General features: G+C 49.0%; 2 protein-coding genes across 3 annotated transcripts; both read right to left on the bottom strand.

The window, feature by feature from the left end:
• Positions 1 to 643: 643 nt before the first annotated feature.
• lrp6 (low density lipoprotein receptor-related protein 6) lies at positions 644 to 17,587 on the bottom strand. Of its 2 annotated transcripts, none has more exons than XM_029495062.1 (23): positions 17,307 to 17,587; positions 16,063 to 16,459; positions 12,744 to 12,941; positions 12,450 to 12,646; positions 12,128 to 12,259; positions 10,871 to 11,267; positions 10,619 to 10,790; positions 8,665 to 8,881; positions 8,015 to 8,304; positions 7,655 to 7,881; positions 7,397 to 7,581; positions 6,210 to 6,536; positions 5,907 to 6,109; positions 5,617 to 5,828; positions 5,354 to 5,544; positions 4,894 to 5,103; positions 4,670 to 4,795; positions 4,362 to 4,598; positions 4,137 to 4,247; positions 3,814 to 4,044; positions 3,598 to 3,734; positions 3,342 to 3,439; positions 644 to 3,263 (listed from the first exon to the last, which is right to left on the bottom strand). In XM_029495062.1, exons 1-23 carry the CDS (start codon positions 17,359 to 17,361, stop codon positions 2,960 to 2,962), a joined length of 4,854 nt encoding a protein of 1,617 aa, XP_029350922.1. In that variant the 5' UTR covers positions 17,362 to 17,587; the 3' UTR covers positions 644 to 2,959. The 2 variants fall into 2 exon arrangements, with proteins under 2 accessions (XP_029350922.1, XP_029350921.1); XM_029495061.1 differs by having other exon boundaries at positions 4,353 to 4,598.
• On the bottom strand, positions 17,481 to 24,306 carry mansc1 (MANSC domain containing 1). Its single transcript, XM_029495676.1, has 7 exons — positions 24,215 to 24,306; positions 23,516 to 23,638; positions 22,831 to 23,135; positions 21,653 to 21,793; positions 20,781 to 21,274; positions 20,071 to 20,294; positions 17,481 to 17,616 (listed from the first exon to the last, which is right to left on the bottom strand). Exons 3-7 carry the CDS (start codon positions 23,054 to 23,056, stop codon positions 17,481 to 17,483), a joined length of 1,221 nt encoding a protein of 406 aa, XP_029351536.1. The 5' UTR covers positions 23,057 to 23,135; positions 23,516 to 23,638; positions 24,215 to 24,306.
• Positions 24,307 to 24,729: the final 423 nt, after the last annotated feature.

A 24,729-nucleotide genomic window follows, 5' to 3' on the forward strand; every position in this document is an offset into this window, starting at 1 on the left:
GGATGGGCTGTACAGGTCCATCTGGTGCTCTGGTTACAGGTAAAGCATCATCGTATAATAACGTAAAGTTAGTGGAAACTAAATGAACATGATGAACCAAATGTTGGTCATCTCCACAAACATCCTCGCAAAAGCACCATGAGATCAAAACGGATGAAGAACATTTAAAAAAAAAAATTACAAACTTCTGTTTTCTTGTTTGAACCTCCAAAAAACCTGGAGACAAAAGTGCTTTAAAAAACCGACTCTGCTGTTTTCAATCTGTTTCCAATTCTACTTTCTTCGACCTTTCTGAACTACATTCTTCTCGACCTGCACAAAGTTAAGAGGCCTCAGATTCACCTCCTGCTTTCTGACTGAATGTGGAATCTGGAGGGACATAAGCTCCCGATCAGCCGGACTGGACATCAAACCTCCATGCTGCTATTTAAAAAAAAAAAAAAAAAATCTAATCTGGCGACAATGTCTCCAAACAATGTTACAAAGCTCATTTTATCCCATTTCTGTTTTATCTGCATCAAGTTCTCGTTGTATTGGATATCAGGCCTCTGGCTTAAGTCTTGATCTTGGACTTTTGGGTCAGATTGGGTTTTTAATGTTCCCTTCAAATATGAAAATTAAACTGAAATGACTTCAAAACAACAATTTGACCACCATCCACGCCTGTTCACTTTGTAATAATTTAAAAATCATCATTGAAAAGTTGTTTTTTTTTTTTTATTCAGGATTAATAACAAACTTACACGATGTCCAGGCCCACATGCCAGTTAATTCATTACTAACCTCCAGATTCCTGCATTAGATCATGTTTTTAATTTTTCACTTCAAATATTAAAATCATAAAACTCAAATGACTCAAATTCCCTAAAAACAATAAGTTTCCATCAACAACATTTTGGATCCAGAGAAAATCAGTTCATTCACAGGAGAACAAAATGATCGCTTCAGGGACATTCAGTTCATCTGAGTCTTGATGCTTTTAAAGTGAAGGAGCAAAAACACAGCGAGTGTCATCTGAACGCATAATCCAAACATCCACCATTACACAAATTCACTGCTGCTCGACAACCACCACGATTTGTACCGGAAATCAACTCAAAAATAAAAGTCCTGTAAAGTGCAGGTAGCCAATGAGAACCTCTCCCTAAAATTGTGTATCTGTGTGTGTGTGCGTGCTTGTTGGCCTGGAAACACACCTGGAGGCAAGTGAGTGATTGTACCACAGGAAGTGCTCTGCTGGTTGAGGATGTTTGGAGGAAACAGGGAGTCAAGAGTGTGTTTGAGTTTCTGTTCAGATTTTTGATAACTTCGGTGATCGGCTGATTTTTAAACATTTTAAACGTTGACAACTTGTGGCTCTGACACAAAGATCTGTTTTTATCTTCTGCCCCAAAACAACATTCTGTTAACTCGCATTTCAGAATAAAATCCACTTTGATGAATCATCTCAAACACATTTCAAAGTAAAGACTGAAAGATCTGTTGGACATTTAAATGAAAATGGGATTTTTTTGGGCATTAAAGTTGAAGTCGCTGCCTGTTTGTGTCGGAACATGTTTACTGTGAAAATCTGTTTTCCTAAACGATCCAAATTCTCTGATTGACAAAAAGCAGGTTTGTGTTTCTGTGTCAAACATCAGATGTTCAGTCTGCAGGCAGTTTCAGAGTCGTGCTGATTGTCTTCTGATTGATGCCAGCCATCCGACAGGGAGGGAAACACGGCGTCATCTTGAAAATCAGATTTTTGGTCGTCACGAGGAGAACGAGACGAGAACATATCCACAAAGAGAAAAAGAAAAGAGAAAAAGTGTCAAGGCAACAGATGAGCTGCCGCCTTGAGGTCCAGCTCTGGTCCCGACTTCACGGCTTCACTTTTAAAAAAAAAAGATTATTTTGGCACAAAAGTCCTTCAAAGCTGAGCAGACGCTAAAGACCTGGATTGTTCTTTCATCTGACTAAGATTGTCGCTGACGTCTGAACCTGCGAGTTCTGTAGAAAAATAGAATGAGGCAATATAAAAAAAGACGGAATGAAAAGTACTGCAAGAATTCAACGGATAGATTTACAATGATTTTCTATATAGCTTATAAATACGTTATCTACACAATATGTGGTACAAAAATACTATCGAGCTTTTAGTGGGCACTGTGTTTGTGTCTGTCCTCAAAGTGAAAACAACAAAAATAAAAAAGTGATGTCACTGATCAGGCACGAGATCAAGTTGTGGCGGCAAACACTGCTTCCATTAAAGAGTGGAAGTCAGATGGGGGGGCGGAAGGGGCGGTTGGGTTTCCTCCCGTCGAGAGTCACGTGGCGCCGACCTGATCCAACTCAGTGTCCTCTTCCGGCCTCCTAGTGGCTCCTGATTGGCTGATAAATATGTGCCTTTAGTGTTATTGCTTCAGCACGCAGCTGCTCTCCTCTCAGCCTTGTGACGCACAGCCGATCTCTGGAGAACCAGAACCAGAACCACTCCTGATCCAGTTCATGGGATAGCTATTGACAAGATGGCTGCCGGGCTGGCGGCGGGCACGCTGGCGGGAAGGAGCAGGGGGGATGGGTGGGGGTGGGGCTCTTCTTCGGTGGCTGTGGATGTTTTTCATATTTGGCATCAGATAAGTTAAAACGTCTCCGTGTGCTTTTCGTCCTTCAGCCTCATTCTCCTGGTTTAAGGCAACTTATAGTTGTGATGATTTTAATAAAACCTTTTCTTAAAAAATGTACAAATTTCTTAATACAAACCTCCATCATCAGTAAACACTGTATAGAAAATATATAAATATGCTTTTTCTCTTTTTCAATGTACAAATGTTCTGCAGCTCCGTTTCTCTTTTCTCCTTTTTGTCCTTGTCTCTTTGCATCAGTCTCTCGTTCCCATTTTTAACCTCATATATGCACAATTGCTATTTACAGTGAGGGGGCGGAGCTGTGTGGAGGGGGTGGGGTGTTTGGGGTTGGCTCACGAAGAGTCCGTGCAGGGCGAGGGCGGCGGCGGGTAGAGGTGGTGGGAGTAGCTGCGCTCGGTGTAAGGCGACGGCGGGCAGCTCTCACAGTTCTCCTCCGCCGACAGGTACTGGCTGCGGGGCGTCGGCGGAGGCGGGAAAGGCTCCGAGTCATAGTTGAGGTCGCTGGTGTAGCCCTTGGCAGCGGCGGCACTGGACTTGAGTGGCGCCCGGCGTCCTGGCGTGTAGTCACTGTCACACACGTCGGTGCTGCAGGGGGTGGTGGGAGGGGCAAAGTGGCGGTATGTGTACGGCCGGTAGCTGAAGACACAAACATGACGATTCAGTGAGGCTGAACCACAACAACAAAAACCACAACCAGGAGCTGTTCAGGGTTACCTGTAGGACCTGTGGGTGGAGGGGCTGTTGGAGGAGTAACCGAACTCCATGGTGTACTGAGACCGGACGGTCGCCGGAGACGGAGGCGGGTTCAGGATCTGACGGGAAGTAAAAATAAAACATCAGCCAATCAAAAAAGAACAGAGCACACAGCTGCAGTGATGAGGTCATCATCAGCTGATCCTGGACCACAAAAGGTCCAAAACCCCATGATTCATCCCATGATTCTTTGCGGTGTTCAGTTACTGTCTCTCACCGGAGGAAAGTAGGTCCCCTTGGTACTGGACGAGCTGCTGGATGACGCTCCAGTGACGTGGGCTCGGTCGTACGGCGGTCCGCTGCTCCCGCCCATGATGCTGAGCGAGCCAATCACAGACTTCCCTCTGGACATACCTGAGAAGAGGACACACTTGTAAGAACCAAGTTTGTGTAGAGAGGAGACACAATGGTGCATTTGTGTTGTGCATCTGACCGGGCAGCGAGCTGGACAGCGAGCTCGGATGCGGGACATATCCCAGCGGCACTGACGACTGCCCGTGAACCACAAAGTCGTTGGTGACAGTCTCACCATCATCCTTCATCTGCGGACAGAGGACGCGCTGACACACAAAGTACACAGCGCCAACCACAAACAGAGCCATAACCACGCCCACAATGGAGCTGATGGTATTGTTGGGGGGTGAAGGAGGTTCCTCAGTCGGATCTGAAACCAACGAAGAAAAAGGTTGAAACATGGCCGACCGCAGAACGGATGTCAGCGCCTGCTGACGTCACTGTGAGCGTGTGCAGACTCACAGCAGCCAAGCTCGTCAGAGTTGTCGCTACAGTCCATGTTGTTGTCGCACTTCTTGTGTTTCCCGATGCACTGACCGTTAGAGCAGGAGAACTGATCCAGAGGACAGCGCACTGACACACAGACACACACAGAGTCCGTAAGATACACAATAACTATTAGATAACACAATCTGCAAGATGTCAGGACAGATTGTGGACAGTGTGTGTGTGTGTTACCTGTCACACCTTCACACTTGCTCTCGTCTGATCGGTCCTGACAGTTGAACTCGCCGTTGCAGCGAAGGTTTAGGTCGACACACTGCCGGCTGTCACACTGGAACTCAGACTCGGAGCAGATGGGACAGTCCTCCTCGTCGCTCTTGTCGTCACACTCGGCGTAGCCGTCGCAGCGCCAGTTCTGAGGGATGCAGTCCACCTCGCCGGATGTACAGGAGAACTGCTCTGGAGAGCAGGTGGGGGGCTCTGAGGACAGACACACACACAGTGAGGCTGGGACCAGGAGAACCCGGAGGACTTGAAGGACCCGGTCTCACCTCCACAGGACAGCTCGTCCTGCAGCAGCACCAGGTGGACCGGACAGGAGCAGCGCGTCGTCCCGTCTCCCTTCACGATGCAGATGTGGGAGCAGCCTCCGTTGTCCCAGGTGCACGGGTGTTTACCTGGAAAACAAGATTTGCACATCAGCTGAGTCAGTCCAGACCAGATCCTAAGCCAGGTCTGACTCCCTGTCCGTCCGACATGGACCAGGTGGACTCACTGTAGTCCCTCATGTCCAGCTCGTGGACGGCATGGATGTCGCTCAGATAGGCGATGCGGGCCTGGATCTTGGTGCGTCCCTCCCTGGTGGTCTTGTCGATGCGTTCGATCATCTGCTGCTGCTTGTCGATCCAGTAGAGATGGTTCCCGAAGACCGTCAGTCCGACTGGCTGCAGGATGTTCGAGTCCGCTATCACAATCCGATTGGCTCCTGATTTTTTTTTTTTTTAAAGCACGAGGAAAAAAAATAACAAAAACAAGGTTGTAGGGCAAAAAACTTCAGGAAACAAGGAGGGAGGGAGGAAGGAGGCAGGAAGGCAGGAGGGAGGGAGGAGGGGGGAGGAGGACAGTGACACACTGATGTCAGCCATCAATCAACGAAGCCTTTGACGTGTCCTCCTCTGAACCTGAACATCCTATTGATTATTAAATGCTGATTGCCAGGCCAACGGGGAACTCACCGGAGAGGTCGCTGCTCTCGATGCGTCGCAGGTCCGAGTCCACCCAGAACAGTTTCTCCACCTCATTGTCGATGGCCAGAGCGACAGGTTTCCCCAGACCGCTGAAGAACAGAACCTCGCGCTCCGTGCCGTCCAGCGCCGCCCGCTCGATCTTCGGCGAGCGCTCCAGCAAGTTGGTGAAGTACATATACCTGCAAGAGGTCAGAGGTCAGAGTTTGTTGATGAATCTCAGGCAGGAAGTCTGTGTGTGTTGAGACACTGACCCCCTCTCCGGGTTGACCACGATGGCGCGTGGTTTGTCGTGCTCGCCCCTCAGCACCACGCCGACCCTGCTGCCGTCCGTGCGGGTGACGTTGATGACGTTGGTGACCTCGCTGGTCCAGTAGATGAAGCGGCTGTAGATGTCGATGCTCAGGTCGTACAGCTGCAGCCCCTGGCTGGGTCCGCCCACAGAGCTGGACACCACCGTCATGCTCTGAGAGCAGAGGTCAGAGGTCAGAGCTGGTCGGGAGGCAGAGCTCAGAATTTCTAGCTGACAGTTCAGATGGCTAACCTGGTTACCGTCCTCCTGAGCTCGGCGGATCACGTTCTGCTTGGAATCGATCCAGTACAGCTGCTTGTCCAGTGGGTCGTAGTCGATGGCGCGGACGTTCCTCAGGTTGTGGATGGGCAGGATGATGTCAGGGCTCTGCTGCTCATCAATCACCATCCGATTGATGGCGGTTTTCTGGCTGAACAGCAGGAAGGAAGTGGGAGCTGAAGGACGAAGAGGAAACAGGTTAAAGCCCAGAAACACGGCGCTGTATTTGGGACAACGAGATGGCTTATAGGCCAGTGATGTCATCACATGTCTCACCACTGCAGGTCTTATTGTCGTAGTTGAGGGAAAAGTGGGCGGGGCAGCCGCAGACAAAGCTGCTGATGGGCACGGCGAGGCAGAGATGGGAGCAGTGACCGTTGGTGGAGGCACAGGCGTTCCAGCCACCCTGTCTGGACGAGTGGAACACCAGAATGTCCATGACATAGTCCAGGTGGCCCTGGATGACGGTGCGGTTCTGACCGCTGGTCTTATTGGCTCGCTCGATACTGCGCTGGCTCCAGTCAGTCCAGTAGATGTAGTCCTGATACTGGGTGAGGCCAAACGGGTGAGGAAGATCGTCAGCTATGACCTCGCGCTCTTGACCTGCAGAAGGAAACCAGAAGAAAGGCCTTTAATGTGAAGGATTTTCTCAGGTTTGATCATTTGATGGAACCGCTCGCCTCAGTCTGAAGAACTCAAAATGCAGACAGAGCGAGATTAAACTGGACTAAAACAAATCAAATCCAGGTGTCGGACTTTACGCTGCCATCGAGAAAAAGCTGAGAAAATAATAAAGGACTTTGGTGCAGCTCACATCTGGACTCTGAGGCTATTTTCTGTCGTCCACGTCCCACGCCAAGACTGAGGCTATTTTCCTGCACACAAAATTGGTAGTGTTGTAAGAGCAGTGTGAGCGTGTGCTGAGCCCGAGGTCCAATAGCAGGACGGAGTTGAGGATTTGTGTGAGGAATTATTTTGGTCCTGGTCTACGTCCACCCACGTGCTGAGAGAACACTTCAGGACAGAAGTGCCGAGCAGAGTAGCTTTTGTTTCAGCCGCACTTTGAAGTTTCCTCCATAAAAACAGGACCAGAGTGAGCAGCTAATGGAGAACATGGATCAGAGATCAGCACCAGCTCATGTTCGACAGGTCCAGACCACATGGCCCAGGCCGCTTATATAACCAGAGAAGAAGAGTTCCATGAAATGCTTCAGAAAAACACTGAGAAGGAAAGTTTTTAGTTTCATTGGATGATTTTCGTGAGCCAGAATCTGGATCCACAGGGACCTGGACCCCAAGACACCGTTTGTTTTGGTCCCTCCCATGTCCCAGTCTGAGGTTGCAAGATGGCCGCTCTCAGCTGGTTCTGCTCCTCATTGAGTCAATCTGAGCATGGCCCGACAGCAGCAGGAGAACCTGTGGTTGGAGCTTTAAATGACCATTGATTGATTTTTGATTATTACCCAGCATGTTGGAGGACTCGATCAGCGTCGTGTCCAGGTCCGTCCAGTACAGACGCCGCTCTGCGTAATCAATGGTGAGCCCGTTGGCTCGGCCCACGTCGGCCACCAGAGTGATGCGTCCTGTCCCGTCCATTGCTGCCCGGTCGATCTTCGGCTTCCCGCCCCACTCGGTCCAGTACATGTACCTGAGGAGAGGTGACAGGTGAGCGCCAATGGAGTCACATGCTTACACGGTTACGTGGAAGGTCAGTTTCTTACCCCTCAGCAGGATCCAGAGCCAGGGCTCGGGGACTGTCCAAGTCCTTCCAGACCAGGACCTGCCGGTGTTGCCCGTCCAGTTTGGCCACCTCGATGCGGTTGGTGCCGGTGTCGGCCCAGTACAGGTTCTTCCCCAACCAGTCTACCGCCATCCCCTCTGGGTAGTCCAGACCAAACTCCACCACGTGCTCCAGAGCACTGCCATTCATGAAGGCCCGGCTGATGGTCTGTGGGGTCAGAGGTTAAATGTCACGATGGTCTTCAGTTCAAAAAGACCCAAAACAGAAACATCTGATGAAGCTGATTTAATAACTGATCAAAGTCGTTTTCAGTTAATAGTTCTTCATGGTTCAGACTCACCTTCAGAGTGATGTCGGTCCAGTAGATCCTGTTGTCAGTGACATCGAAGTCGAGAGCCGAAGCCTCCTTGACGCCCGTCAGCGGAATGGCCACGTTGTTGTTGTTGGTCTCCAGGGAAATGCGGCGGATGTCAGTGTGGCGAGAAAAGAGCAGGAAGGCCTCGGGGACGATGCAGGTCCTCATGTCGGCAATGAGCTCCAGGCCGATGGGACAGCCGCACTGCACACCCTGAGGCTTGTAGAGGCAGAGGTGACTGCAGCCACCATTATTCTCTGCACATGGGTTCGTACCTGAAAATGGAGATCCACAAAACATCAAACAATTAATGCACTAATACCTGAATGGGATTGGACAGTGTGATTCATTTCACTGAAGCTCAGATTGGCCACAAATGTGTTTTGGAATTTCAGTTTTAGTTTCAGATTTTTTCCCCCCACAAACATGAAGAGAGAAAAAAGAAAAACTGGGACCAGAGGAGTCCAGAGTAGACGAGGAATGACAGACATTCCCTCTGCGGGCGTCATGATCATTATCTCTGGGGAATGGGGAGGCTGAAGTGATGACATATTGATGCTGCATCAACACAGCTCACAGGAAGAACAGACTCCTGAAGCAGACCTTCATCAAACCACTCCAGGTCCTGGACTCACCGATGGACTGGTGTACATATGTGGCCTTGAGTCCCATGAGGTCCGGCAGCTGGTCGATTATGAACTCCCTCTCCGCGGTCCGTTTGTGGACACGCTCGATGCTGCGGCGCTGCCAGTCCGTCCAGTAGATGTAGTCCCCCAGCAGAGTGAAGCCAAAGATGTGAGGAAGTTTGTCCTCCACCAGCACCCGTCGACCTGTCCCGTCCATGTTCATCACCTGGGAGACAGACAGGTGGACAGAGGACACACTGAACATGTCTGCAGGACAACGACACACAAAATAAACTGAGGTGGCGGGCTTGTTGATATGCAAACAAGAAGTTAAGAATGAATTAAGAACAGGATCCTCAGATAAGGAGATGATTGTTTAACGACAGTAGGCCCACTCCTCACTGTCAGCTGCGCAACACTGCTCGCGTTTCATCCTCACCTCTTCCCATCATGCTCTGCGTCGCACTGATGACAGCCACTGTGGATACTGAGCATGCTCAGAGCAGCTCCGGCAAGCTGGCAGCACATCGCAGCACTGCTAATTAGAAGCAACAGCCGGAGCAAACAAACAGCGGCAACATATGGAGGCCAGATTTCCTCCAACAGCTCACATCTACACAGAACTGAGACCGCCGGGACCCAGACTAGGATCACAAAAACCTGAGATTCAGTGAGACCAGGACCAGATTAAAGTCCAATCTGACTCACCATGCCCCTTCAGTCCTGCGTTCCTTCACTGAGGAAATGTGATCCTCTAAGATCAGGTCCAGCACTAAACCGTCTTCAGGATCAGAAGCAGAGTTGCTCAGTGTGTTTACAGGGCGCTGCTAAAATAACTATCATCAATTAGATTTGTGGGCTGTTGCATAAACCATCAAATCTATATTGATTCATCAGCGAGCAGCAGGCTCTTCCTCTGAAGAAAGATGTGACTTTTTACCATTCAAAGCAGTATTTTGATTGAACTGACGACCAGCGTGGAGTCAGAGAATCTGTCTTTATTTGACTCTGCAGAAACTGAAGAAAAACTTTATTAACTCTGGACAGTTTTCCTGAAGTTGAGGAGAAATGTCAGGAATCTGAAAAACACAGAGGCCTGAGGTTGACTCCTTGCTCTCATCAACACGGCGTGGAGCGACGCCATTCGCTACTCCCAGAACAGCCCCTGGATGGCCTGCTGCCATCTTTCAAAAACAACACACACACACACACGATAAATATAAGATGAAGTTTCCATCCTCAGTTCTCCGGCCTCAGCCAGAAGGTCTCTGCTGGTTTGGGAGTTGTGACCGCAGTGCGGCGACGGTTTCAGATTCTGGGTCTATTCTAAACAGAGCCGACCGCAGCTGGAGTGCACGCCACAATTGGAACCAGATGTGGGATCTCACCGCAAAAACCGGGTCCTTTGAGAAACCCCGGGTGGGGCGGGGGGCAGCAGGGGCCCCTCAGCCCTCTCACTACTGAGCGAGACCCAGACCACCACCATTTTTAAGGAGGATTGGAGAGGGGGCTGGACACCTCTGAGGGTCAGGGAGGTGGGGGAGGGGGTCGTGACACCCCTGAGGAGGAAACCCAGAAAGCAAAAGCCTTAAAAACAGCAGGACAGCAGAGGACTCATATCTGGACCCAGCTGGACTGTCGACAGACCGGTCCTGAACTGTGATGGCTGCATTCAGGACTCTGAGCTGTGGAAAGTAAACCCAGCAGTCTCACACACACACACACACACGGTGTTTGTGTGTAACAGTTTGTTTAGTGCTGTTCTGTCACTTTGTGTAAATTTTAATTCAGAATGTATTTATTCTGCTTTTCTACACAAACACCTTCAAATGAAAGTTGCTCAGATTTCTGTGAAACATGCAGCTTCTTCTGAGCTCCTCCGGCCACTCATCACGTCTGAGGCCTTCCAGGAGCAACCATGAAACTGTGAAACCCCCCCACTGAGGGACACACACACACCCACCTCGATCTTGTCTGTCTTGGCGTCCCCCCAGTAGATTTTGCGCTCGGCGTAGTCGAGTGCGAGGCCGTTTGGCCAGCCCAGGGAGGTGTTGACCATCACCACCCGCTCCATCCCATCCAGGTCTGCTCGCTCAATCTTTGGCACCTCCCCCCAGTCGGTCCAGTACATGTACCTGAACAGAAGAGGGAAGTGAGTCAGCTGCAGTTTCAGAGGCAGTGTCTCTTCTTCTGCTGCGTTAGAGGTCGGACTCACCCAGCCACAGGGTCCAGTACGATGGCTCTGGGCTCGTCCAGGTCTTCAGAGATCAGGATCTTGCGCATAGTCCCATTGAGCCGGGTCACCTCGATGCGGTCTGTCCCCGTGTCGGTCCAGTACAAGTTGCGGGCGATCCAGTCAACTGCGATGCCGTCGGGATGGTTCACTTGAGACGTGACCACGAACTGTGTGTCACTGCCGTCCAGCTGGGAACGGCGGATGGCCTTCACCTCGTCGTCCGTCCAGTAGATGTAGCCCTCTACTGGGTCGTAGTCGATGGCGATGGCGTGGCGGATGTCGTCCACCTGCAGGATAATATCGGTGAAGTCCGGCGTGTCCAGAGAGATTCGCCGCAGGTCTGTTCGGCGAGCCAGCAGCAACATATGAGTTGCACCTGAGGAGGAGCAGGCAGTTCACCAAATTATTACAAAACACACATTTTATCACTGTGTTTGATCTTTTACTCTGAAGGATTACAGGACTTCCTAGGTCAGTAGACTTTTGGTTGAGTCTTATCAAATCATCTGTTCTGAGTCTGAATCAAACGAGCACCAAACCAGCTCCATTTTAAGGATCAGTGTTTGGTATGTTGGGGGGATGAGGGGGTGTGGCTTCAGGCAGACAATAAACTTCGACCCTTCAGGTCAGACTGTGGCCAGCAGGCCGATCCTTCAGTCTGAGCAGCAGAGAAAAGCCTCTGCTGAAACAGTTAAACCCCGGCAGTGAAAGGGGGCATTGTCTCAGGGGGGGCACATGTGATCCTATCTTTCACAAAAGCTTCCCCCGCCTTCAGTCCTCCGCCGCTCCGCAGGCGAGGGTTACTGAACCAAAAAATGTAAATAAATGCGACGGGGTGGGGGGCAAGGCTGCTTCAACCAACCAGCTTCATGACAGACCAGGGTTACCATGGCAATTGCAGGTCAACCCCACATCACCTTAGGCTGGACAATGGTGGTGGCGGCGAGCAGTCAGTCTTTTTTAAAATCAGAGAAAAGGGTTAATGGAGTTTAGCCCCAGTTTGAATCTGCTGTTTATACACTAATGAGTTCAAGGTGCTGAACTCGTTACACAACTCAGCTTTGTGTTTCTCCTTCAACAACTTGGACATCGGCCATCAGCGCAGCTCGGGACAAATGTTAGAGCTCTGATGTCACTCAGCTTCACGTTTTAAAACGGCACATTTTAAAGAATCAAACAACAACAACGACATCAGCGACAATGTGATATTAGTAGTGATGGAGGGGGCGTCCTCACCGTCTCGGCAGGTCTTCCCATCCTCCAGCAGCTGGACTCCGGTTGGACAAGCACACTGATAGTTGGGCTTCATTGGAGAGAGGAGGCAGAGGTGGGAACATCCTCCGTTCCTCACAGAACACGGACTGTTTACTGTGGAGCACACAACCGCACAAACCATCACAAAAAAATCTGTAGAAATAGATTGAAACTATTCAGTTCAGTTCAAACCAGCTGCCATTCAGAAAATTCTGTTATAAGTAATTATCAAGTAATTATCAAATAATTTCCCTTAAAGACATCAGGTTTTCATTTGATCTGAAATCGACCGGCCCGGACTCACAGTTGGGTTGTCTCTTGGGGCTGAAGACATGGATGTCCATGGGGGAGAAAATGTCGGAGTGGACGACGCGCTGCTCTGCTCCAGTCTGTTTCCTGCAGGAGTGGATGGAGTGAGTGTTCCAGTCGGTCCAGAACAATGTGTCCTCATACAGGGTGAGGGCGAAGGGGTGAGGCAGCTCTCCTTTCACCACCACCTCCCTGAAAACACAACACATGTCAACGGTGAATGTCTGACCAACATTTCTTGAAGGCAGCCTTGGTAAAAAATGAAGCCCTGCCCTGACGGCGGGTGTACCTGGAGGACCCGTCCAGGTTGGAACGGTGGATGAAATTGTGTTTGGCGTCGGCCCAGTAGAGTTTCTCCTGGCTGTAGTCCAGTGTCAGCCCGTTGGGCCAGTGGATATCTTTGTCGATGATAATGGATCGGTTGGTTCCATCCATCCCCGCCCGCTCGATCTTTGCAACCTCACCCCAGTCGGTCCAGTACATGCACCTGAGGAAGAACGGGAAGTACCAGGAATAGACATTTAGAACTAAATATTTAAGTCTAAACAGCTGGAGACCAACAGGATACATCCGCTGATCAACATGGACAGAGGTCTCGGCAGCACCAGCAGCTGAGTCTGTCCAGAATGACAGCCCAAACCCTGCAAAATGTCAGACAATGACAAGGCTGCTGCCTCCTCTCTGCTGTGTAACAACGTTAGAGCGCATGCACGCGCACACACACACACACACACGTTAATCTAAGTGCTGCTCTGATTCATTCATCTTAAATGAAGGTGATCAGTCACTTCATTAACAATCAAACATGAGTCCTGAGTCTGTTCACGAAAACAATCTGATTTACCAAAAGAACAACTTCTCACCCATTAAAATCATTTTTTGCCATCTGTGCTCAACATCTGAGGTTTGAGTTCAGTCTTTATCTGAAACTCAGTTCAGAGTCAGACAAGAAATTAGACTCCTGATTATTAAAATGAAAAACAGTTTTTTCTCTCAGCTTGGAGGACTACAACACCCATCAGCCTCTGCAGCAATGCGCCTCTGCATGATTAGGAGTCTAAAGGTGAGCTCATTTTATCTGCTGAAATGAACCCTGGGAGTTGTAGTTGAGAATTTTTACTACCTTTTGCCCCCAAAAAGTTTGGTTTTCACTGAATGTCTCCAACATTCAGGTGATTTTCCTGCAGCCTGAACAATGTGGTCTCGTGGGGGAAAAAAAAAGGTGCTGCTCACATCACATCCCGTCTCCACAAGAGCTGCATTGTGTTTGGTACCTGATGCATTAATCATTCCAGTTGAAGCCAGTCCAGCTCGGCGTTCCATCGTGGCTTTGGAGAACCAGTTTTCCTCTGCAGCTCGACGACAGACTGAACCTGATACACGCTGAGGACGTGTGCTGAGAACCAACAGTCTCATTTCACTCTTTATAACAGGCTTTAACTGCCATCGCCATGGCAACTGATTGTTTCAACATTGCAAACCAAAGTCAGTGAAGACCAACAACAACAAAACCAAACCACTAACAAAACAGAAACCTGCTGCAGAGGCCGACTGAGAAGAACCAAGCTCCTCAAAGAAGTGCAGTAAACTGAAATAAACTGCAGTAAATTGGAAACACCAGAACTCCTGCCACTAAGGTTTATGAGAGGTCTTATTTTGTGTTTGAACATGTGAACATCATGTCCTCACTTCTGAGACCAGGATGAATCCCAATCCTGTCAGCAATACATTCTATCACTAACACCTGCACAGGTGCAGCTTCACACAAGCAATCAGTCCAGACCATGTCATCGAGATCCAGTGGTCAATGCACAACACACTGCTGGACCATCATCTGTAACTACTAGACAAACAACAAATCAGCCTTTGTGATCAAACGACAACACAACATATGCTCCATATTTTATGCATCAGTGACGGAGCATGGTTATGTAAAGATGATATGGACACACTCAGATGTCAGAGGTCATGAAGCAGTGCAGGTCGATGAGCTGATGATGCAAATGTCCACGTCTGTCTTTATTCTGTCAACACAATAAACTCAGACCAACTTCAGAAATATACAGGACTGATCCAGACACTATCAGGACTCAAACCAAGCTCTTAACACCAGCTGATGTCTGGAAGTGTCTACACTCTGTGGGCTTTAAAGGGTTACTTGTGTTCTCTTCTGATTGGTTCACTTGATCTGTATCATGCAGCCAGGGGGCTGATGGGTAACTGAGTCACTGGCCTGAAGGTCTGCAGGCAGTTCATTACAGTAGACTGGTTCTGGACCAGAGAGCATATCATTCTGCTTAGAGTCTCTTCACTCTCAGGACCTGGTGTTTGTTTCAGTCACAGGAGAAAAACAAGGACAGTTCACAGCAAAGTATCGACGACCAGCTCCAGTGACTTTTATCTCTGATATAGAGCCAACTCAAACGGCGAGGAGCGAAGACTTCCCATGAATAGAAACCAAAAGAGACAAGAAAGAAGGAGAGGGGAGGAGAGAGAGAGCCTGAATTTAAATAAAACTAATGAATACATTACAGAGCTCTTTTATCTGAGTCCTCGTGGATTTACATCCTAATCCAGCATCTCTGGAGCCTCATACTGGAAACACAGATGAGTGTGTGTTGGCTGTGACCTTCAGCAGGTGGAACAGAGTCTGAAATAAACTTCACTTCCTCTTGACATCCTGTCCGGTCCACTGTCTGGGGCAACTGGAGCGAGGCTGGTCCAGTCCAGTCCAGACAGGGGGGTTACCTGTAGGTTCAGGTCGACAGCAGAGACAGCCTGAGCTGTCAGGCCCGAGACACAGTTGGAGCCGTTTTAAGTCCAAAAACCTGGATTGAACCAACTTTATTTAAAAAGGACAAAGCAAACGGATGCCGGAGATGCCGTGCTCGCTGCCACACGTCTCTGGCTCACATGAAAATGAATAACTGAATGACATGATTACATCACAAAGTGTGACTCTGATGCTCTACATGACATTCCTCAGCACGTTAAGGGTCACAGCTAGTGGTTTCCCTCCGTCCTCTGAACTGAGGCTGCAGCTGACCATCTGATATAAACATCACTTCCTCTTGACATCCTGTCCGGTCCACTGTCTGCTGATTAACTACCGATCAGTCCAGCTAACTCCTGCTACTAAAGAGAGACCGACCGCCCCATCAGCTCACAGAACAGCAGCTCTGATCAGGAGACAAAAAAGCTGATCGAGCAAAGATTCAACACAGTGTCGTGTTGTTACCACAGAAAGATCGCACAAGGACATGTGACATCACCATGCGACACAAACACGAACAGAGGACGTCTCGTCCACTGTGACAGCGATCAACCAATCAGCCACCTGCAGTATCTCTGATCAATCAACTGCGATTAGATTGAAGGCAAGTAAACTGATCAATTGATCTGAACTGCTTTTGTTTCTACTTCCTGAAAATCAAATGTTCGATTCCATGTCACTGAGCTGACCGGGATAAACTGATTAATCAGCCATAGTCAATAAATCTGCTCCAGGTTCACGCTACGTCCGAACATTTGTAGTTGACAGCGGGGGAGAACCACCTCTGACCCCCACCCCCTGCCGTACATGGACACATTTGAACTTTTAGACTCACCCTCGTTCTGGATCCAGAGCAATGGCTCTCGGCTGGTCCAGCTCCTGCCAGAACAGAACCTTCCTCAGGGTCCCATCCAGTTCTGCCACCTCGATCCGATTGGTTTCCGAGTCCGTCCAGTAAAGTTTCCTTCCTAACCAATCACAGGCCAGTCCGTCCGGGGAGGTCAGACCCGGCACCACCGTCTGGACCATGCTGGCCCCAGACTGGTTGAAGATTGTCCGTTTGATGGCCTCCTCGCTCACATCGCTCCAGTAGATGAGGCCCTGGGAGTAGACGTAGTCCACGGCGGCGGCGTCCTCCAGCCCTCCCACCACCACCGTGGCATTGGCCTTTTCGTGGGCTGCGTCCACAAGCCGGAGGTCCCGCCGGTTGGCGTACAGCAGCAGTGGCACACCTGCAGGCGGCGGGAGAAACAGATTTTAACATCAGCAGCTGGGCCCCGGGCCCCGGGCCCCACTCAGGACCCCACAGACCCAGTCAGACATCTTAAGACAACGATCAGTCAATCAACAGACGTATTACAAATCGATCACCGAGGTCATTGATACATAAATGTGGCAACATGAGCAAGACAGAAACAACAACACCTCGCTGGGTTCGTTTATTTCACCCTTCAGGTGAACTGAATCTGTTTCATCAGCTGACCATCTGTCATTTTAAGACCTTTAACTGAGGTCGGTCCTTTATTGTGACTGTATGTGAAACACATCCTGCTGTTGTGTTGTGTTGTTTTGTTGTGTGTCCGCCGCCTGCAGGCGAACACAATCCCCCACATCGAGTCCGGGCCCGGACGGAGCGGGGATCCGGTCCCGGAGTGGTCCAGAGCGGCGGAGCTAACGATGCTAACGGCTCGGACGGAGTTCCCGGAGCGAAGTTAGGCCGCCGACGGCCGCCGACGGCCGCCGGGACTCGGTGAAAACAGGCAGCACGCCCGGAGCACACGGGGGCCCAGGGGTGCCCGGGAGGCCGTGGGGCACTGGGGAGGCCCGAGGGGAGGGGGCAGCGGGCCGTTTTTCCGGCGAAGTTGGCGGCCGTTTGTGGCTTCGGTCCCCGGAGCTCCGGCGGCTAACGCTAGCTCCGCTCGGAGGACCGAAGCCCGGAGAGAGCGGGCCCCGGCCCGGACACAGCTCCGAAGATCGGCCGATAAAAGCCGCTTTTCCCCACACTTCCCGGCACGGCCCCCCTCCGGGAGCCCCGGGGCGGCGGAAAGCCCGAAAAAGGCCGATCAGACACAAACTCACCTCGGATGAGAAAACAAAAACTACACAACAACAGGCTCCGCAGCACGACACCCATCTTTCCCCGTTTCTCGGCCCAGCCGCCGCTCCTCCTCAGCGGCCTCTTCCCATCGCTGCGGCCGCTTCTTGGGGCTCTAAAGGCGGGTTTAAAATCACGGTGTGGGGGTCCGGTTCGGGTCAGGCGGTCCCCGCTTCCATCGCGGCGGCTGGAGCGAACTGCGGCGGCTCGGCGGTCCGACTCTCACATTGTCCCGCAGGAACCGACGTCTCCTTCCGCCCTCCGCTCCCCCTCCCCCCCGCTCCCATTGTTGTTCTGCACACAAACACACAACGACAACACAAAACCACTCGGACCCGCAACACGGACGACACACGGCCGGAGCTCCCCCCGGACCGGCTCTGGCTGTTGTGTTGTGTTTTGTTGTGTTGTGTTGCTGCTGGAGCCGAAGTTCAGCTTCAACACTCACATTCCTGCGGGACTAGTTTATCACAGTCAGTTTACAACAACACACACAGACACACACAGCACCACAACACGGTTTGGCCTCAGCTACGCGTCTACACAACGGACTCACAACACTGTAACAAAGTCCAGCTGCTGTTTCTGCGTCAATATTTTCATTTTAAAGAGTTTAAAAGAATGCACATCCAAAAACTGTACAAAATGTTATTTAACATAACTTAATATATTCGACTGATCAGAAGTCATGATTATTCAAGATCAACAGTAATTCAGAATTTAGATTTAAAAAATCAGGGAAAAGCTGAGAAGTAAAGTGTAATATTTATTATTTTTTTAATATGTATACAACAATAAAAATAAAGAAATATTAACAGGAGTCAGATTGTGTTGACGTGAATGGGGAAAATGTTCTTATTTCTCTACCCCTTTGATTTATTAGCTCAGTGAATGTTTTCGTAATGACGGAAAAATAATAAAATTAAAATATGAGGAAAATTATTTGGGCCTTTTAGGTTCTCAAAAACACAAACTGGATCAGAAATGAAGAGAAAGGTTTATTCCTCCGAAGCCATGAAAACTGTTCACTGACTGACTGAAAACTCTTTAATTCTCTATGATCTCTATTGTGTTTTTATAATCTTATTTGTGATCAGCTCATTGACTGACCTGTCTGATAGTAAATTAGCCTTTTAGCAGTTTACCGTCTTCACCAACCAAACCAGTGATTCATAAATGTCTTTTCATCACAAAAGGGAATCAAAAACTTGTGCTCCAAAATCAATTTTTTTTAATCCGTACAAGAACAAAACACCAAAGTCGAAACTTATGCAAAAGCATCACTTCACAAAACGAGACTGAACTATTTTCACCCAAAGAACCAAGTTGGAGAGAAACCAAAGTGAAAACGAGTGAAGGTGCTGCTTCAGCAGACTGCTGCCGCCACCTGGTGGTCACCCCCCCCCCCCCCAACAAAAACAGGCACCCAATACAAAGGTACTTATTATAGGAAAATAGTGCGCAGCCAGTGTACTCTTACCTATGGAAAAAAAATAAAATGAAATAAAATCTAATATTCAAAAAGAAGCAGATCACATTCCTCCAAAACTGCAGCTACAGTAGTGCATTGATTCTCCAGGACTGCATCAACAAGTGAAACAAGAAAATACAAAAATCAACACAGTGAGTGTGAGTCCGACATGTACACTGAGCTGGTGATTTAAGAAGCAATCACAGGCTCTTATGGGGGAAGTTTTTTGAAGTAAAAAGACATGCAGACTGTGTTTTATACACGAAGGGCCGACCTCACGGTCCAGGACGTCCTCACAGGCTTCCTGAGTTTCTGGGAAAAAATATTGCTGTTGGTTCTCTGCGTTCCTTCACCAGCTGAAGGTTCTCCACAGTTCAGAGAACAAGAGACAGACCACCTGCAGGTTGTTTCAGTCAAAGGCAGCAAATAAAGTCTGAGACCAAAAGCAAAGAGTCAGGAGACAAGAGTCAGTGTTTGAGTCCGCAGGGATGAAGAAAGAACTCAGACGATGTTTGTTAGAGTCAAAATCTGGATTCTAAGAAAATGTTATATTCTATGACGTAAAATCCACAGATGATTTAAAAAGAAAAGCCTCTCAGGACCTTTGGGCCTCTGTAGAATCCAGAGCAAAGTCAGAACGATCAATTCATAAACAGATACCAGCGATGATGTCACTGTGATGACATCAGAGTATTGATGTATTTTCATTTGTCAGATAAAAAGAGAATGAGCTATTAAAAAGCTTTTAACCCTTTTAGAATCCCACTCAGTCTCTTTTGGTTTTTTCCTTTATGAAGTTTTCATTTTTTTAAAAGTCTCCAAATATTCAGAATCATCTGGTTTTATCTGAGCAGTAATGATGAAAAATCAGCCCCAAAGCCTCCAATGCTCTAAATATCTGATTGTCTTCATTCTGTCAACACAATAAACTCAGACTGTGACATCACCCAGCGGAGCCAATAGGAGCGTCCGATGTACAGATAGTTTGAAAGGAATCCATCAGGAGGAATAAAAGCTCTGAAAGGGTTAAATGGTTCTTTTTATCTGAAGAAAATGAATTATTGTGACTTAACTCATTACTCTGTTCCTATGTGAGGGGAATAACTCTAACTATTAAAATGTAAATTATATGAAGCAGCTATGTGGGTATCTGAAAACAAAGCAAACTCTCTGACCAATCAGAGCGCAGCGTTCTCTGTGCCTCTTTAACATGGTGACCTGAGCAGGGACACGTCCTATCTTGCTAATTGTCCCTCTGAGCTTCCGTCCCTCCTCACACCTCATAGTGCAGGTCATTCAGCTCCAGTCTTGTGTAATGGCGTCTGTCAAAGGACTCCATCGCCTTCCGACCGCCAACAGCCAGGGCCAGTGTGAGCACGGCAAGCCCCAGCACCATAAAGGCCACCACGCCGGTCTTCATGGATCCCTGGGCTGCCACCGCCTTCCCACGGCCCGCACTTGAGTTCTGGAGCGTGTGGTCTGACTGGAAGATGGGGTCCAGCTGAGGGGCGTGGTCTAATTGGAGGGTGTGTTCTGAATTCAGGGCATGATCTGGTTGGAGGGCATCTTTAGGGACAATGACTAGAGTGGTTGCCGGCGTTGTCCTGGTGGTTGGGGGCTCTGTGGTGGTGGTGGTGGTTGTTGTTTTCATTGTTGTTGGGGTGGTGGTGGTGGTGGTGGTTGTTGTTGTTTTTGGGGTGTTGGTTGTTGTTGTTGGGGTGGTGGTGGTGGTGGTGGTTGTTGTTGTTTTTGGGGTGTTGGTTGTTGTTGTTGGGGTGGTGGTGGTGGTGGTGGTTGTTGTTGTTTTTGGGGTGTTGGTTGTTGTTGTTGGGGTGGTGGTGGTGGTGGTGGTTGTTGTTTTTGTTTTTGGGGTGTTGGTTGTTGTTGTTGGGGTGGTGGTGGTGGTGGTGGTTGTTGTTTTTGGGGTGTTGGTTGTTGTTGTTGGGGTGGTGGTGGGAGGAGGAGGGGGGGCTTTGGGGATAGGAACAGTTGTAGGGGTGGAGGTGGTGGTCGTCATGGGGATGGTCATCCTGGTGATGGTTGTAGGAGTAGTGGTTGTGGTGGGTTCAGTTGTTGGCTCTGGTTTGTCAGTAGTTCTGCATTCAGCTGCTTTGCCTGTTGTGACAACAGGAAGTGATGTGGTGGAGCGTGGCGTCGACGGCGAGGTGGGCGGGACAGGATGAGGTTTGCCTTTCTTGGTGGTTTTATTTTGCTTCTTGCTGGTTTTGTTTAGCTTCTTGGTTGTGGTCTGAGCTGCTGTTGTGGTGGTGGGTGATGGCGTTACCGCTGGCATTGTGGCGATGATGATGATGGGTGGAGGTGCTGTGGTGGTGGCTGGAGCCTGTGTGGTTGTCGTTGGTGTTGTTGTTGTTGTTGTAGTACTTTGTGTGGTTGTGGGTGTAGTTGGTACCGGTGTGGTGAAGGTGGTGGTTTCTTTTGTGGTTGTGGTGAAAGGCCTCACTGTGGTCGGATGAATCAAACCTGAACAGACAGCAGACAAACTGAACAACCTGATAAACTAACAAAGAGTTTTAAATTCTACCAGCCTTTATTTTGAAGGATTGATCTCCAGAGGAGAGATATTTGTGCTTTTGGGAACCAGAATCATCCGTGGTGTAGTTTTCCATCTCCCCTCAGGAGCTCCAGGAATAAAAGCTCAGTCAGCCAATCAGAGGAGAAGACGTGATTCTCTCCTCTGATTGGCTGACTATTTTCTGAGTGGTCCAAAGACAGAGAACCAAAATCTTGAAGGTAGGATGGAGGTCTGGGTAAGTGGGGCTTGGGGGTGTGACCTTTAGCATCTACATTTAGACTGATGGACCTTTAACCTTTGACCTTTGTCCACAGCTGTGTGTTTACCTTTGTAGATGTCGTAGCTGTTGATCCCATCCTGAGCCTTCATCAGAGGACAGTCCTGCTCCGTCGGACAGTGGAACAGGTAGCAGTTGTCCTCACTGCTGTGTCCGTTGGTGGTGAAGACGGCCATGTTGCATTTGGCTCCTTCAAACGACACAAAAACAAATGGCTGACGCTGATGGAAGTTAGAATATCTGTCTTTAGGACTTTTGCTGCTGAATGTTGATCCAGACCTAAGTCACAACAACCATGAATAACATGGAGGCAACTGGTGGACCTGATCCAGGATCTGGTCTCATCCAGCACCTGATCAAAACCTTCGAACTCTACTAACTTCATCAGACTTTAACCTGGAAAACCTTGAAGCCTCTGACCGAGTTGAAGATCTGATAAATGTTGAAGTATGAACAGTCAGTCAGAAATCCAGCCTCTCTGCTGTTTGACACAGTTTCTGACTGAAGGTCAGAGAACGAGGATCAGAGTTAATAAAATCATGAATAATTAACCTCGAGGCGCTGCACCGTCACACAGCTGACCTCTGTCCTGGGAGCTGATGGAACCCATCTCCAGCAGAATCTCCTGTGCTGATTTAGTCTCATCTTCCTGCTGGAGCAGATTTTGAGCTGAGTTTTAAAAATAGCTGAAGTTCAGCTTCAAAGTCTCCGAAAACTTCAGACGCTGCAGGGACGATGGCGTTCATGTGTGACAAGGCGACGCTCAGCTGAAGGCTGCCTCTGGTTTTCTAATTCACTGTCACTGATGTTTGAATTAGAGGGCCTTCACACCAAAAACACTTTGAACCTGTCAAGTTTAAAGAACTCAGGAGGTTTTAAAGCAAGACAAGTAAAGACAGAAATAACCTGCCTCTTTTCTTCAGATATCCATGTTCATCTTTTTACAGAAAAGGCAACAAACATTGGGATCAGGTCTAAAGCCCAGATTGGTTCTGGTTCTGGTTCTGGTGATGATTCTGTGCTGTCTGTGGTCTTTATCTGATCTCAGTCCATCACATTTAGCCTCCGTCTCTGTACCATCAAGTTCTTTAAAGATGGACAGCATGACATGTCCCCAAGTATGAAGCCCCAACACCTGGAGTCTGTTTCACCATGAACTGACGGTATAAACTGGATGTGGGACTGATGACATCTCCAGCATAAAAATGGCGTGCTAATGTCTCTTACCTAGTTTGACTTCCTCTGAGCAGCAGGCGAGGACACAGTCCCGCTCAGACCGGGCAGTCCGCCCCACCATCAGTGTCCCCGGCCTGTTTAAGGCCAGTCTGAGGTTGACTCTGGCACTCTGGTGCTGTCTGGAGAAACAAGTCTCCGGCTCCATGGCTGACATGGGCACTGATGCCAGCATCATGGTGACGGCAGCAGTGACAGACACAAGTTGGTGAAGGAACATGGTTGAAACAGATCCACAGCTTCCTGTTCAGAAATGCCTCAGTGTCCAAAGTCGGAGAGAAGAGATCCACACAAATGAACTGCAATACAACAACACACACCACAATCAACAACTGCTCAGAATCAGACTGATCAGCCGATGAAGTCATTGCCATTGGAGCCGTGAGTCTAAAGATAAATTAAAAATTAACATACAAACGTCACAGAGACTTTTATTTTGACAGCTCAGAATCTGATCTGAACCTAAACAGAACAAAAGCAGCAGAATTAGAAACTAATCTGTGGAGTAAAAATGGAAATCTAAAAATGGAAACTGGTCCCAAAGGAGCTGCTACCCTTTTTAGATCTTCACTGAAGGTGAACGAGGTCAGAGCTGATTTTCTCCTGACAAACCTGACGGATAAAAACACATCCAGTCAAAGCTAAAGCTAAAAGTTCTATGCTTGGAACAGAAACTCACAGAGTCGACTGCTGTGTGATCCGTCCTCCATCAGATGTTCAGCAGTCTTTGGGTCCACAGTCCACCAAGCAGGAGCACCTTATCTGTTTCACGGCCAGAGTCAACGTCCAACCACAGAGTGTCCTGTTGGGCAGGGTGGGACATATGTTTCAATAATAATAATAATAATAATACATGACATAAAGTGCTTTAAAGTCAATCTTCATCTGACAAAAACACAGACAGGAACAGAATCAACTAAATGTTTTAAATAAAATAATAGATTCGACATCTGACCCTTTTTGTTCTAAAGAGGAATAAATCCTCTGTTAAAGAGGATTTATTTTAGCATTAATATTTAAGATGTTTGTATTTATTTCAGTTTGATATTAGTTTTTTATGCATTTTAAATTTTATTCCAAACTTCCTCCTGTCCACGTCGATGTCGCCTACAAGCTAAGCGAACTCTGCCACCTGCGAACCAGAGAGAAGAAGCGAAGACGTTCGCTCTGAGCAGCGACACGGACTTTCTGGCGAACAAACGTCGCCGCCCTCTTTTAGCTTCGTTAGCATGTTAGCTCTTTGTGGCTAACGCGAACTTTAAGAGAACTTCTTCAACGAAGGCGAAGCTGGAAAACGGTTGTTGTTCATTGTGAATGCTCCGATCACTAGTGTGTGTGTGTGTGTGTGTGTGTGTGTCAGCTACAGGCCTGAACCGACATTGATCGTCGTGTCAAACGGTCAGACGAACAGCTTCGCCCCGAACATGTCGCTCAGTCCGCCTTTGTGTGTGTGTTCGCCGGTTCGTCCAGCCGCCACGGTGACCGAACTGGTTTAACTGGTCTGACTGGACTGACTGGACTCGAAGTCCCGGACCCGGACCCGGGGTCTACCTTCTCTTCACCAGGACTCAGATTAACTCGGCGCCACGTCCATCGTCCGTCCGTCGACCGTCGTGCAGCGGAGAAGTCGGTGATGGAGAGCCGACGATCAGACCGGCGGAGCACCGGCAGGAGCGGCTTCCATCCCGGAGAATGACGATCCCACCGCCGGGGCTTCCTCCGGGACCGAAAAGCGGGACGGCGGAAGGCTCCGGGTCGGTCTGGGAGCGGATGATCCAGTCAGCGGGTCCTGCTTCCTGAGGATCCGGATGATGAACCACATTACATGATGGCTGGTGCGGAAGACCAGCTCCCCTCCAGAGTCTGACCCATTTTAGTCTTTGTCCTCCGGGG

This window comes from Echeneis naucrates, chromosome 23 (genome assembly GCF_900963305.1).
Source record: "Echeneis naucrates chromosome 23, fEcheNa1.1, whole genome shotgun sequence".
In the NCBI taxonomy this organism is placed as follows: Eukaryota; Metazoa; Chordata; class Actinopteri; order Carangiformes; family Echeneidae; genus Echeneis; species Echeneis naucrates.